General features: G+C 46.6%; 1 protein-coding gene across 1 annotated transcript; it reads left to right on the forward strand.

Annotated features, from left to right (window-relative positions):
* The first annotated feature begins 14141 nt into the window (after positions 1-14141).
* Positions 14142-16373, forward strand: LOC119318272 (protein TIC 55, chloroplastic-like). Its single transcript, XM_037592800.1, has 3 exons — positions 14142-14626; positions 14877-14979; positions 15084-16373. The coding sequence occupies exons 1-3, from the start codon at positions 14214-14216 to the stop codon at positions 16200-16202; spliced, it is 1635 nt and encodes a 544-aa protein (XP_037448697.1). The 5' UTR covers positions 14142-14213; the 3' UTR covers positions 16203-16373.
* Positions 16374-16473: the final 100 nt, after the last annotated feature.

Genomic DNA, 16473 nt, shown 5'->3' on the forward strand with positions numbered 1-16473 from the left:
GAAGAGAGAGATGCTTGTGATAACTAGCTAAGTTACCGAAACATCACACACTTCAAAAAACAATGAGTCTATAACCTAATAAATACATTGTTGCATGATACTATATAGATGTTCCTACCCACTATGAAGATAGTAACATAGTCTAGGAAAATGTGTAAGTTACTAAACTATGTTCTTGCCTATTGTGACCAGCCTGACAAACATCATGTTACACAACAATTCTACCTTAGCCAGGCCAGGCCATGATGGGAGGAAGCAAAGCAATAATCGGGTAATTAGGCGTTTCCAAGGCTAGCTAGCCGGCGAGCTCAGGGCTCGAGCAGAGAGTGCAAAGGCACAAAGACACAGTGACTGACTGACAAAGACTGCTGCATTTTTCAGTAAAAAATTCTGATGAAGTGCGCGAGTTTGCCGAGGTCAGACAGGCCACCACCATGGACGACTAGCACGCACCTCGAGGCGGCCCTTTTGTGGCCCTCTGGGTTTTCACTGACAGACAACTTTCCCGCTCGCTAAACGAGCCTTGGTGTATGGGATCCGCTAGGAGAGAGGTCCATGCATGAGATGCACACGACTGTACTAGTACTATTAATCAGCGAAGAACTAACGCATTATCTTGGTTGGGAGACGTATTAAACTTTTTTTCCATTGTTGTTGGTAGCCAATGTTTTGATGTTGGAGCACCTAGATCAATATAGGTATGTACTCCTTTCGTTTCTAAATACAAGTCACTTTACAGATTATAATATGGACTATATACGGGTGTATATAGACTAGATTAAAATACAGATTTCATTCATTTTGCTTCGTATGTAGTCTATATTTAAATCTATAAAAAAAACTTATATTTAAAAATGGAGGGAGTATATATCAGAGTGTTGAAAAGTGGTGGTTCGACGAATAGGATCAAGACAAATATGTAAACATATACTACCACGCTTCCTATCATTTGTGCTTTCTCAGATTTCTATTAGAATGATCAACTGTTCATTTAAGAAGTCCCTAGGAAGAGTTGCTTGCTACTCCCTCCTTTCCGGTTTATAGGTCTTATCTCAAAATTTTAGTTTTTCTATTTTATAAGGCTCAATTTGATTGTTCCCCATCATATATTCAGACTTCAAGGTGCATTAAATCATTGCATGCAAGTATTAAGAGAAAACTTCATAAACATAATTTTTTGAGAAAAACAAGAGCATTAATTGGATGCTTTTACAAACTACAAAAAATATTCCATCACTCATCATCTACCTTGGTTGGTGAGATTTTTGAATTGAGCCTTATAAACCGGAAATGAGGGAGTATATATATTACCTCCATCCTACATTTGTGTATATACTGTTGTATCTACAGTAACAATTTTCAGCATTAGATCCATCAATATCTAAACAAATTTAAGACAAGTAATTCAAGATGGCATGGACCATGGATCATCTATGTAAGAGTAGATGCGATGACGGGCGATAGACAGATCGACGGACGATGCTGATGCTGTAGCCTGTAGCTACAGAGAAGTGAGAGCAGCCATGCTATAATATTTATGGTGGAACAGTTCGTGGGTGATATATACGTCGATGGGGTGATAAATCGCGGGACCAGCATTAACGAGTACAGTAATTAGAGGGTGTTTAAAGGGAAAAGCGTGAACGTCGTAATGGAGCAATGATGGATGAGGGGCTGGGCCTGGCTCATCATGGATTTGTGGCCCTTGGCAAAGCCGGGGAACTGCTGACAAGTTGACGTACAAGCATGTTAGAGAAAATCCGATATGTGAAAAATTTGACGTACAAGTCATTTTTCGGAGGATGAACGCAAGATGTGAGCATCACGACAATATGGTGGATGTTCGGAGGCTAATCTCATTTACACCCTTTTTAGCCAACAAAGAAGTGATAATATTATGTAGGTTCCCTAATAGTAACAAATGAAGGACCGAATATTTATTGTCGAAAACCTCATCATGAGGGAAATGCACCTTCGAAACTGCTTAGAGATTTTGCTCGCATGATATGCAACAACAAGGAGAACCATTACCTAGACAGGTGCGAATGGAGGTTATGCAACTTTTGAAGCGAGCTTGGAAAGAAAAAGGAATGCTCCCAAGGGTACAAACCTTTGCATAGATGCTTCTAAGGAAGGCTATATCAACACACAAGAGGGAAGGTAGATGCTCCTCTCATGTCAAGATATGTTGTGCTCGCATGAACCTATTTTTCACTTGCTCTTATGCAAAAGCTCGATGGTTCTTCCAGCCTGGGTATGTTATAACTGGACAACTATCACAAAACTGTGCTTCTATTCCTAATCCCTCCATCATTCTGTCCATTATAAATTCCAATCACCCACAAGCTACTACCACAAACATTATGAATTTCTTATGGTGCATCTGAAAAGTAAGGAATGGAAAAAAATTGGTTGGAAGCTAAACACTTCCTTGCAGGTATGCCACATAATGTAGCCCATTATCAAAACCAATGTCAGAGGAGGGACAAAGAAAGCATCAGACCAATAGTGATGAACAAAAAGATATATAAAAATAGACATTGCCTTTATAGGATACAAGGTTGAAAGCACATCCACTCCGTTGATCGTTTTGATAATTCAGGTCAATATACATATTGTTGGACTAATGTTTTCCTTAAGTACATTTTAGGATAAGTTTAACTTGGGCACGACTTTGGGATATGAAATGGCACCCCTCAGATGTTAAGGACAAGTGTTGGCCAAATTTCAAAACTCTATTTATATTTTAGTTTTTCAAGATCACATTGGGTCCATAGGTATGCCAATGCTATCAAAAGTGGATAAGGTTGTGATCATTGACTCACTGCTCACGTGCTTAGAGATCAAGCTCCAAAAGCCCAGTCAAACTCTAACATTGCACTATGTCCAAAACCCTAAGTCAAACTCGGTCCCACCGATCCACTCACATCCGGTCTCACCGAGTTGGCCCTTTGGTCTAGCGAAGAGCGAGTGTTTGACAAAAAACTACCACTTTAGGGGTCGTCGTCCCACAGAACTACCACTTTTTGAAAAGTGGTCGAAAACTACCAAAAAATCTTAATTTTGTGACTAAAAACTACCAGTTTCAGGTAATAGACAGTTTAAACGATTTAAACATGTTGACCGTTCAGTTGACCGTTATTACAGGTGGGACCCACACGTTATTCTTCTTCCTCCTCTCTCTATCTTTCTTTGGCATTTTCACAAACAGCTTCTGTGCATGGGAGGGAAGGAGGTCAAACTCCGGTGACGCGCCCGCCGGGGAGACGCCCCTGCTGCACGCTGTGGTCGCCAGCTCCTTGCTGCTCGGCGAGGCGTCCTCCACGTCGTCATCATCCTGGTTGCCGCCGAAGGCCGGCTCTCCCTCCCCCGGAATTAGGACCACCGTCGCGGCGAGTCCTTGCTGCCGGAAGCTAGTCCGTCGGGGCTGGCGGCGAGCAGGTTGAGCAGCTCGTCGCCGACCAGATCCGCTGCCTCGCGTACGCCGCCTCGCCGGAGTTCCCTTCAGTCGCCCCTCATCTCCGCCTCCCGTCGCTGGTGCCTAGCGCCGTCGCCCGCTTGTCTTGGTGCGCGAGACAGCCCATGCCCCTGCGCCTGGAGAGCTATCGTGTGTGGGCACTGGGCGGCAGTGGCAAGTCATCGGACTCGCGTCCTTGGCAGCCGGTCCGGGCGCGTCCGCTACAGGCCAGTGGCGCGCCTGCTTCTTGGGGGCCTTGGGCGCGTCCGTGACAGAGACGGGAGCAGGCGTCGGACCCCGGGAGTCCATCGGCGGCGAGACGGGGGGACGGGTCCGGCGGCGAGACGGGGGACAGGTCCGGCGGCGTCGATCTGCAGCGCGGGTGGGGGTGAGAGGTGGGAGGCGACGGCTGCGGGTGGGCCAGTCTCCCCTGGCATTGACTTTTCAGCCACATTAGCCCTGACGGGTGGGCCAGTTTTGTCAGTTTTCTGTTTAAATCGTCTAAAACGATCATCAAGTGAAATTGGTAGTTTTTAGTCACAAAATTAAGAATTTTTGGTAGTTTTCGACCACTTTTTTAAAAAGTGGTAGTTTTGTGGGACGACGACCCTTAAAGTGATAGTTTTTTGTCAAACACTCAGCGAAGAGCACTTGCCAACCTTCTATTGCTAATTGAAATCCAATCAAAAAATTTGATTGGTTTCAGTCGGTGACACCGAAGCATGGAAAATGCTTAGGTCATCACATCTCGGAGCAATCTAAGGATTTCACCTGGTCCCGCCGAAACGCCTAAAGTTCAAACCTTTTGTACAGGTCAGTCTCACTGAGTAGTTTCACCTGGTCCCACCAAACTTTGCATAAAGGTGTGGAACGGTTGGATTTTTGGTGCTGCCTATATATACCCCACCCACTCTACCAAACTGTTAGGGAGCAACCAAAGCGGTTCATATCCATTTTTCTGAGAGAGAACTCTCCATCCTTGTGTTGATATCAAAGGAATTCCACTCAAACCATACAACCTTTGATTTCTAGTCACCTCATTGCTTTCCACCCAAATCCTCTCCTATCCCAAAGCTAAAATCTGCGAGAGAGTGTTTGAGTGTTGAGGAGATTATCTTTTGAAGCACAAGAGTAAGAAGTTCATCATCAACAACCCCATCTATTACCTTTTGGAGGATGGTAGCTTGACTAGGTGTGCTTGGGAGTCTCTGAATCGTGTGGAGAAACCAAGAAGTTTGTAAAGGCTAGGAGATCGCCAACTTCGTGAAGATCTACCCTGAGTGAGGCTAGTCCTTTGTGGACGTAAGACATGATGGGATAGACGAGGTTGCTTCTTCATGGACCCTTTGTGGGTGGAGCCCTCCACGGACTCGATTCCTCCATGGAATCTCACTACCTTATCCTTGAGATTGAAGTCTCCATCAACGTGGATGCAAGATAGCACCACCTATCAGAACCACAGGTCAAAAATCTTTTGTGCCAACCCTTGTTTGCGAATCTCTCAAATTCTACTCCCTAATTATTTGCATTTGCATGATCGTTTCTTTCCGCTGTCCAACTCTAGACATGCATGTGTAGGGTGTTTTTGTTACCTAGCTTCTGCCAAAATCTGCGTAAAAGTGAAAAAGCATTAAAATACCCATCCCGCCCTTCTCTTGACACACCCTCTGGATCCTAGAAAGGCGTAAACATATGTTGCATTGAAGACAAATGCATGATCCTCATCTACAAAAACAGCCAAAGCATCACAATGTACACAAGTAGGTATCTTCATTGCTCCAGAGAGAGAACATCAAGAAGAGGAATTTTCCATATGAGCGGTAGGTGCACACGATTAATCCCGCATTTAGGCGTTGTTCGGCAGTCCGCCCGCTCCATGGAAATTGAGAATCTCGGGAGTACCGTTTCCTTGGCTCTGCACTTTTTAACTAGAAACTCCGTCAGCTCCGGGAGTACCGTTTCCTTGGCTCTGCACTTTTTAACTAGAAACTCCGTCAGCTCCGGGAGCGGAGGGGCTCCGAACAGGCCCTTAAGCTAAAGCACTACCGCTCCAGGTTCCAACATAGATAATCAAATCCATGTCAAGCAACCATATTACTTCCATGGTGCCCAAACATATTTAAACCTAGGCAACGACTGCTTCAATGAATCTTCGCCACAATCCTAAGTATTTATCATTGAGAGACTCTGGCAAGGAAATCATTGAGAGACTCTGTCATGATACTCACAATGGTAAAAATTTGTTCTCGGATCTCTACTCTTGAATTGGACAGATCTGAACTCTAACTACCATCACGAGCATAGTTCATTTAGGTAGGACTGTAAATACAGGGCTCCACTTGTCAAGAAAAGAATAATAGTCGCGTGTCTGCATGCTGACGCAGGTGCCTCGATCGACAGATCTTTTTGTGGTGATCACGCATGCACGCACCCGCGAGTTGCCGTGTGATTTTACATGCGTGCGACGGGCTACACCTACCACGTACCGTAGCCTGCTGCCTGCACCGCCGTAGCCTGGCCGCGTCGCCGATCGAGCGGCCACGGAGAACCAGCACGGCGTCGTTTTCCCATGGATCTGACCGCTGATATATTTGACACACGTTCGCACTGTTCACTCCGCTCGCGTGCACTTTGCGCCCGTACGTCCGGTCACGACCAGCACACACGTTACGAAATTTCGGCGCGCACCCTCGGTGGATTCTGAAGAAGCTCCTGTTTCTGGCGCCCAAGAAGTTCTTGAACAGCATGTAAAACCTACAGAGGAGTCGTCAAATTTGCGCGCGCGAGTGCGACGTGGGTCTTTGGTCGGAAGGCTTGTGCCGACTTCCGAGGCCACCGTGCCGCCCGGACCATGGGCGGGTCCTGTGGCCACGACTCCAACGAGTCATACTGGTCACCACGCCACGGCGCCTGGGCGCGTTGCCGTCCAAGGAAACAGTGGCTTGCACGCCACAAGGAAAGAGCCACCGGAGTTCCGACTGAGCCCTGCCGACGACGCGCGGAGCGCAGATGGAAAACCGAGGCAGGCGGCGTTGACGCAGATGGATCGACGCCAATTAATTTGGACGCAAGAGACTAGACACAGATGCAATGGATCATACGCACTTCCTCCGTCCATAATATAACACCGTTTTTTACACTAGACTAGTGTTAAAAATGGTCTTCTATTATAGGACAGAGGAGTAGTTCATACTACGTACTAGATGCAGCAGTGACAGATGGACATGGGATGATGGACAGATGCGATCGTGTCTCTTCTGCTACAGAGAAGTGAGCGCCGCTGTACGCGCTGGAACAGTTCTTGGGTGATCGATGCGGGAGCACTGTTATGGAGTGATTAAAGGAAAAAGCGTCGCCTTCGTCGTGATGGAGCCATGATGACGGGATGGGCCTGGACCCGTCGTGCACTCGTGCCCCAGCCGGCAAATATAAAAGGAATGACTGTTCGTTCATCTGGGGCTGGCTGGGCCGGCACACTGTAGATGCAGACAAAGTGTTCCTGTGCTCGCGAGCTCAATTGCATCCGTGATGAACATTAAATTTTAAAAAGGACTGTGACTGATGGTTAGCAACAGATCCGGACGACCTTCGATCGATCCTTCCGTTCGTCCCGCTGCGTCGTTCTTGCATGCATGCATCTTTATCTTTTTTTTGTGCGTGTCCACTCCACTAGCAGTTAATTAGAGTTGCTAATCATATACATGCAGAAAAAACGAAAATGATGATGTCATCAAAGATTCTTCCCAATGCGAAAATTCAAAATATTTTGTACCACAAACCGTCGCTCCGATAAAAAAACTGTTTTCACGTAAAAGATTCGTAGCGACGAGATCTTCAAAACTAGATCCCATGTTGATATGTTTCAACGAGTTTTTTTTGGGTCAGAAGTTACCACGTGTTCTACACAATTTATCATATCTGTGGTGCCTAAGTTATCATGTTGTTTACACAAAAATTACCGGGGCATGAAAAAGTTTCTCCAACCTTCTATTCACAAGCACATGCGTGCATGCATTAGAAGAAATTTTTCATGTCATCCTAGTTCTCCTTATTCAAAGCTTCAAAATGTTTTATAGCTCAAATCGTCGGTCCAATCAAAAAGTCGATTTCACATAAAGTATCTATCACGACGAGACCTTCGAAACTAGATCTCATGTTGATATGTTTTGACAGACTTTTTTCATGCAAATAGTTATCAGGCCCGGGCTAAGTAAGTTATCAGATCTGATGTGTGTCTATTATCATGCTATTTACACATGAGTAACCATGGTACATTTTCAACAACTATTTTTTTTGGACAACGCGGTGTTTGTGCGTGAGTTACCATGCCCGCGGTCCGTATATTACCATGTTATTTACGCATAAGTTATCAAGGTTATGTTTTCAAACAATTGCCTCTCCCTGCCATCAAAGTTATCACGGGTGTTTGCACATGATTTATCAAGTTTACGGTGCATATATTATCATGGTATTTATATGGAAGTTATCAGGAGGGGTTATGTTTTCAAACAACTTCATCCCCTCCCAACACCCCGGACCATAAGTTACTGTGGTATTTATGCGTAAGTTATCACGTATACAGTGCATACTGTACCATGCTATTTGACGGAAGTTGTCGGTGATGTTTTTAAACACCTCCTCCCCCGGGTCAAAGTTATCACTGTATTTGTGCATGAGTTATCAGGTTTATGTTGTGTAAATTATCATGCTAATTGCGTAGAAGCTATCGGGTGATGTCTTCAACTTTTTCTCCCTGTCAAAGTTATCACGATGTTTGCGCATGAGTTATCATGTCTGTGGTGTGTAAAATATCATGCTATTTACGCATAAGCTACCGGGGGTGTATTATACCATATGTAGCCTGATACCTACAAAAATTAACCATGTTGATAACTATAGTACATCTAGCCCGATAACTGCATAGTAAGCATGTTGATAACTATAGTAGATATTGCCCGATAACTATAGTAGATCTTGCCCGATAACTACAAAATAGCCATGTTGATAACTATAGTACATCTAACCCGATAACTACAAAATAACCATGTTGGTAACTATAGCGCATAGTAACTATGTTGTGAGATGGTGGATCTTGCCACTCTTCAAAATTGATGCAGAAGAGGATGGGCGTTGGACATTCCTAATCTACTCAACTCCTCCCAAATCAAGTACACGCTGAAGCATGTTTTTAGAATTGATTGAACATTGTTTTTCTTGATCTAAGATTATTTCTTATGAATCCTCATCATCGCCTGCTTACGAAAATATAAAAAAACGAATGTTCAATAAAAATTTCTCCCGAGTGAAAGTAACCTCAGTGCTTGCATGTAATTTGTGACTACGTCAAGTAAATTACCATGTGATTTACATCAAAATTACTGCGGGTATGTTTCAACAATTTGTTTGGATCAACATTTGTGTAGGTACAAAGTCTCGATAAGGTGGATTCTTCGCTCTGTTTATTAGCAACCAGGATCAACTCTAAATGGCAAAGGAAATTTGTTGTCTGTATAGCGTACAAATTAGAAAACTAGTTCACAAATGTGTCAAAGGTTGTGCTAGCATAGTGGCCAGTGCCTCTTTGTATCATGTACTGGTCCAGAGTTCGAATCCTGTTCACAATGTAATTTTTTGGCTTAAAAAAAGTGCAACAATGAGAGAGAAAATGGGTAACGTCCAAAAATCACGGCAACCTCCCATTAAAAGCCCCTGCTAAAATCGCGGCGACCGGCGACCTCCCACAAAACGTGAAACGGCAACCTTAAATCGCTACCTAAAATAATAGCCAGGCGATCACGATCCAACGGCTCCGACATCGTCCGGATCTGTTGCAAAAATTCGGACGGCAGGAATATAGCTTTCTCGTTTTAAAAACAGTAAGATATAAAAAAGATCTGGTTTTGGGGCAAATAAACATTGTCAAATTGTCTATATACGTGCAAATTTTCATGAAAGTGGGAAAAAAACATGCTCCAAAATGCTTTAACAAAGTCTTTTTGGAGCATTTTTTTGCCCAAACCATTTAGGAAAAAAAATTCACGAAAATTGGTTGGACGTAGACAACTCTTCAGGCCTGCTTGGATTATTGTTTGGCCCCGAATACCCCCATAAAATGATACACACCTCTGTGCGTCATGTTTTTCCAGCCGGAAGTCACGCTGTTTCTGGTATTATACACGTGTAAACTAAATCCGGACGTAAAAACTTACACCTATTCCAAGCGGGCCCTCATTGTTTGTTGCCAAAAAAATCAGAAATTTATAATTTATTTAATTTTACTGTCCATGAGGGGGTATTTGAGCTCAAGTAGTCCACTTACAATTTATATCTGTTGTCATGACATACATATCATCTCAAAAATTCACCTTACAGAAAAGTTAAAACACAAAGCTAGGAAATTTTTGTTTTTTATTTTTATATTTTTAGCCAAAAATTATGCGACCAGGAGGGATGGTAGTGCCTCTACTTCATTTTAGACAAGAGAATTCGCTAGGCCTTGCTTAAAAATGCAAATCATTTTTTATATTTAAAACAATATTTAGTTATTGTTGGAAATACATTAATATGTCTATATTTTTCTTAAAAATTATATAAGCCGCGAGGCTTAAAAATTCCCATCATTTTTTATTTAAAACAATATTTAGTAATTGTTGGAATACATTAATATGTCTATATTTTCATTAAAATACTAGGCTGGACGAGGCTTAAAAATGCCCGTCATTTTTTTATTTAAAACAATATTTTAGTTATTGTTGGGATACACTAATATGTCTATATTTTCATTAAATTCTAGGCTCGGCCGAGCTTAAAAATGCCAAGCCTTTTTATTAAACCATTATTTAGGTTATTGTTGGAATTATATACATTAATATCTCTACATTTTCATTCCCCTAAAAAATGCCTTTATTTTCATTAAAATTCTAGGTTGCAGGCCTTCAGACCGAAAACCATATCCCGAGCCCTTGGTCGTCCTGTCCAGAACCCTAGAATTTCATCAACGCAATTCTCGGTCGCCTCCCCCGCCTCAACCCACCTTCTTCTGCACCCTTGTCTCCTTTAGATGGCGATGAAGCTCCATCCTTGCCCACCGTGTCGTCGGTGGCTCTGATCTACCCTAACATCATTGCCTTTGGCTATTTCCAATCGATGGTGGACCTTGTACCCAAAGGGCATAACAAAGGGTTGGGGGTCTTCTTTCGAGTGGAGCGGCAACATATAGTCGTCATCTTTTAGAGCTGTAGGAGCCAAAAGCGTGAGGATGGTGGCGGTGCTACAGTCATATGGACGAGAAGGCATCACTTGGCTGGTGTTCACGCCAAACATTTGTGTTAGGGCGGTGGCACTTTAGTGATGTGTGAGCATGCCGTGACATGGGCATTTGCCATATGGTCTCTAAGATTGATAATGGAGGTATGTCGTCCTGACAGGTTCGACGCCCTTTGGGTGTTGCTCCTCTTACTATCACAGAAGGTGGTGGGTTTTTCCTCCATTTGAGGTTGTAGGAGAGAGATATCCTGTCATGTGTGGAATTTATGTGTGATGCAGTAGTGGGGCTTTTACCCACCGGTGCAGACATTGGCTCGGTTGTAGGGGATGGAGGACTACTAATTTGGTTTGATATAAGATGATATTGGTCAAGTCGATGGAGGAGTTCCGACAGTAGCCAAGGTGGCTATCTATGGGGGGGGGAGGGGACTAGTCACACCACCGTGGATTCCTCTAAAATAACCGGTGGAGTATCTATTGTAAGATTCACTGTCAAGAAAATGAATAGAGCACCACTCCATATGCAACCTACATTCCGACCTTGACTCAATGGAGCCAACAATGTTAGTTTTGTGTTGTCCCGTTGCTAAAGGTGTTGTCTTCGTGTTGATGCTCTCATCTTTATTGGTTGGATTTGACATTTAGGATGAAATGGATAAGGCTGTGGCTAGACCTCAGTTGATTGTTTAGCTAAATTTCACCTCCAACTGACATCAGGATATGATGTTTTGCCTTTTCCTTTTCTTGTCTTTGTGTTTCTACTTCTTTTTCTTCTTTCACACATGTCCAACAAGGGATGTGCAACTGTAGGTGGTGTATGAATGTTTGAGCCACTAGGGCAAACATTGGCCAAGTCATAGGAGATGGAGGACTACTAATTTGGTTTGATATAAGATATTGTTCAAGCCGGTGGAGGACTTCCGGTAGTAGCCTAGGTGGCTATCTATGGTAGAACTAGTCACACCCCTGTCGATTCTCCTAAAATAACCAGTGGAGTGTCTATTGTAAGATCCACCATCAAGAAGATGAATAGAGCACCACAACATATGCGGCCCACATTCCGACCTTAACTTGATGAATCTGACAATGTTAATTTTGTGTCGCCTTGTTGCTAAAAGTGTTGTCTTCATGTTGATGCTCTCACTTTTATAGGTTGGGTGTGACATTGGATGAAAAGGGCAAGTGTGTGGCTAGATCTCAGTGATTGGTTTGGCTAAATTTCACCAAACTGACATCGACATACGATGTTTTGCCTTTTCTTTTTCTTTCTTTTTTGTCTTTGTCTTTGTGATTTTCGTTTTCTTTTTCTTTTCGCGCATGTCCAATGTTGGATGTGCAAAGTCAGGGCCGGGCCCATAGTAGTGCAGACTGTGCGGCCCGCACAGGGCCCATAATTTTTAGGGCCCCTGAATTTTTGTATAGGCCTATGTATACCCCCCGTTCTGGGCGCTGGGCCGCTGGCGCGTCCGCGCGAGTCAAGGCGTCGAGCGTCCGCAGGTCGCTGCTCGATCGGAAACGAGATCCTCGGATCCATTGCGAAAGCCACTCGCGGCGCTACAGCCTACATGAATCCTGCCTATGGCGACGGGCGACACGGCGAGTCGGCGACAGTTCCTCTCCTCACACCAAAACAAAATCAATCGCACCCAGACTCCGGAGCGCCGGCGACGGGCGACACGGCGATAGTTCGTCAGTTCCTCTCGCCAAAATAGGTAGCCTCCGGGCTCCGGCTGGCTAATCCTTCTCTTTAATTAACCTCGACTCCTACTTCTAATTCCTAATTAACTTTTGGAACGCAAGCACGTTCCACTGCCGCACGGGCATTCCACCACCATAGGGTACAAGGAGACAAGGATCTGCTGCGCGAGCCCATGGAGCTGGCGTGGTTCGTCGGGCTGTCTCTCCGCCACGGAGGGGGATACATCTTCTCCTTACGCCTCGTTTGACATGGGAGGTTTTGCACCCCCGGAGTGGAGGGGGATGTGAGGGGATTTGGTTAATCCCTCTCTTCCACCCAATCCCCTTAATTTCTCACTAATCCCTCCACCCTCATAAACCCCTCTATTTGGTTAAACATTTTACAACAGCAGCAACAAAGCAAGCGTCCAGTTCCATGGATGCCTTGAAGGGTTTTATGTACCATATGGATTAAGGGGGGTTCGTGGGGAACGGAGAGGATTGGCCTGCTCAATCCCTACGTGTCAAATGGGCCGACAAGGATTTCTGGGGATTTTGAACCCTGCGAGGATATTCCCCTCCAAACCTCCCCAAACCTCCTCCACCAAACAAGGCCTTAAGCACCTGGAATCATTACAACGGGCCACTTGGATCCCCTCCGCCTGTTCAGTTCATTCTTGGCATTGATTCAGTCTTGTTGACGACGTACGAGTAGCACAGTGATTCAGTATTGTTGACGATGTCCAAAATTCATTTCTCTTGCTATGCAAATTCTGTTTATGTATTGTCCAAATTTTAGTGTTTTGTTGTCCAAAAATTCATTGTATGTGCTGTCCAAATTTCAGTGTTTTGTTGTCCAAAAATTCAGAATTGGTGTTAGTTATCCAAATTTCAGTGCGTAGATAGACCGTCTAAATTTTAGTTTATGCTCTCCAAATTTCGGTGTACTTTCCCTGCTATTTTACTGCCATTTATCAAATGGTTTGCAGCCTTTCATCTAGTGATTTCAGTGTACCAAGGTTGGCTTTGACCCTCTGTTCTCTTCTGTTTTCCTAAGCACCCACGAGCTTGCATTGTTGCAAGGACGAATATGCTGATCTCGTAATCAATAGAACAAAAGGTACTGAGTATTTAATATTTCTACTGAAATACTATTATTTTTGCAGATTACTGAAATACTACTATATATGATTTCGAAAAAATAATCAGGTCCCTCATTTAGTTTAGTCCACCTATTTATTTTTCTTTGTAGCTCCGCCACCAAAAGATGGGCCCCAGTTTAAAGTTTGGCACAGGGCCCCGGATATTGCCGGCCCGGCGCTGTGCAAAGTTGAAATTCATCTGAAATACAAAGCACCTCAAACATAGATGTTTATCTTAAAAGAAGTGGGAACTTTTTTTTGACTCAGAAAATATGTCTTCCATTAACCAACTGGTGCAGCAGAGTCGCTCGCAACCAAAACATTTACAATGTCAGGCATATGAACGTAAATGTTTTGGTCACTTCCTGATAGGTCGCTCTTTGCTGGTCATTCATCTACTCTGTCCGTAGAACATTTTCGAACTCGTAGCATAATGTCGAATTCGTCGACGATGCGTGTGAAACTCACTCGCCGGTTTGTACGACAGGGACACGGGTAACTCGCCAGAACCTCTCTCGAGTCTCACGTACGTGTAACGTAGCGGGAGTCAAAGAGTCGTGCGTCTGCATGCAAACCCACGAGGAGGCCTCTACAGTTTTTTTATCCGGGCAATCGAGCGGGCGAGCTCTGTGCGCCAACCAAACCACCACCACAGACCAGACTCACCAGACATGACGCCTCCTCCGCCTCCCACCACCGCGCTGCCACGCCCCTCCCTCCTCCTCGCGGTCTCCTCCGCCGCGCTCAAGATCTCGGCCGCGGCGGCGACGAGCCCGGCGCGCGGCGTGCGGTGGAAGGGGGTCGGGGTCGACGGGAGGAGGGGGAGGAGCCGGGCCGTCGGGAGGTGCTGGGCGGCGGCGGTGGAGGAGGAAGCCGGCGCGCAGGAGGACGGCGTGCTGCTCCCCCAGGAGGGGAGCGAGGCGGCCGGGAGGTACGACTGGCGGGAGGAGTGGTACCCGCTGTACCTGTCCAAGGAGGTGCCCGACGACGCGGCGCTCCCGCTCACCGTCTTCGACCGCCAGCTCGTGCTCTACCGCGACGCCGACGGCGTGCTCCGCTGCCACGAGGACCGATGCCCGCACAGGCATACCATCTTTCTCTGAGTGTCTGAAAATTACTGCCGGTTATTTTCTGCTCTCGATCACTGCTACTCTGCAGCCATTCGGTGATCGTGTCTGTCACTGTGTTTGCCACAGCAGCTCGCTGACTTACAATTGTACAGTATATGTTCATCTCGTTTCAGAATAACATTTCGTGCACCTGGTCAATCTGCAGATGATCGATAATTACACCTGTGCTGTGTAGCTCCTCTAATTCAGATGATCGATCTGCAGGTTAGCCAAGCTGTCGGAAGGGCAGCTCGTCGACGGCAAGCTGGAGTGCCTCTACCATGGCTGGCAGTTCGACGGCGAGGGCAAGTGCGTCAAGATCCCACAGGTTTGAATCAATTCCATTCTTGGATCAGTGCAAACGCATGAGAAAATCCAATGCTTGATTCATGTACTATGTGATGATGGTGGCAACTGACGATGCGCGTGCAGCTGCCTGAGGGCGCCAAGATCCCGCGGAACGCGTGCGCGCGCAACTACGAGGTGCGGGACTCGCAGGGGGTGGTGTGGGTGTGGATGTCGCCGGCGACCCCGCCGGACGCCAAGAAGCTGCCGTGGTTCGAGCCGTACGCGCGGCCGGGGTTCACGGACCTGTCGACGGTGCACGAGCTCCCCTACGACCACTCCATCCTGCTGGAGAACCTAATGGACCCGGCGCACGTGCCCATCTCGCACGACCGCACCGACTGGACGGCCAAGCGGGAGGACGCGCAGCCGCTGGCCTTTGAGGTCGCCGAGCGCACCGCCCGGGGCTTCGCCGGCCACTGGTGGCGCGAGCGCGCGCCGCACCTCCGCAACCTGCTCCGCTTCGAGGCGCCCTGCGTGCTCACCAACACGCTCGAGTTCGTGGACAAGGACGGCAGGGAGCAGTGCTTCTCGGCGCAGTTCCTCTGCCGGCCGGCGGGGCAGGGCAAGTCGATGCTGCTCGTCCGGTTCGGGTCGACGGCGAGGTCGCCGCTGCTGAGGGTGCTGCCCAAGTGGTACTTCCACCAGAACGCGTGCAAGGTGTTCGAACAGGACATGGGGTTCCTGTCGTCGCAGAACGAGGTGCTGCTCCGGGAGAAGGTGCCCACCAAGGAGCTCTACCTCAACCTCCGATCGTCGGACACCTGGGTGGCCGAGTACCGGCGGTGGATGGACAGGGCGGGGCACGGCATGCCATACTACTTCGGCCACAGCACCATCTCGCCGCCGCCCGTGCCGGCCGTGGTCGAGCAGGCGCCGGCGGGGGCCGCCGCGGGCATCTCCGCGTCCTTCCCGGCCAAGGGCGGCTTCGGCACGCAGCACGCGCCCAACCCGACCAGCAGGTACTTCCGGCACGTCGTGCACTGCAAGGGGTGCAGGGACACCGTCAACAGGTACACCGCCCTGAAGAAGGCCTTCGTCGTGCTCGCCGCCGTGGCCGCCGCCGCGGCCGTCTTGGCGGCGACGAGGCAGTGGAAGGCCATCTTGCTGGGCGCCGCCGCCGTGCTCGCCGCGGCGTCGTATGCGTGCGGTTCCGTGGTTTCTTTGATCACAACCAACTTCATTAGGACACACAGAAGATTGTAAATAAGCAGAGGCCGGGATAAGATCATACTGTCAGCGCATTTTAATTTAGTCAGCTAGAAACACTTCTCCATTTTTACCCTTGTTTATATATCTATACTAGCATCATTTTGCCATCAGAAATTGCATGGCAAGACGAGTTCATAAACCGAAACTGGATTTTTAACTTCTCAAGAACACTTTCTTCCACGTAGTGTATATGTAAAAAAAAAATAGCTATGCAATAAAAAAAATAGAGTGAGTCTGTTCAGATTACCGAAATCATGAAAATAAC

Source organism: Triticum dicoccoides, chromosome 6A, assembly GCF_002162155.2.
Source record: "Triticum dicoccoides isolate Atlit2015 ecotype Zavitan chromosome 6A, WEW_v2.0, whole genome shotgun sequence".
Lineage (NCBI taxonomy): Eukaryota > Viridiplantae > Streptophyta > Magnoliopsida > Poales > Poaceae > Triticum > Triticum dicoccoides.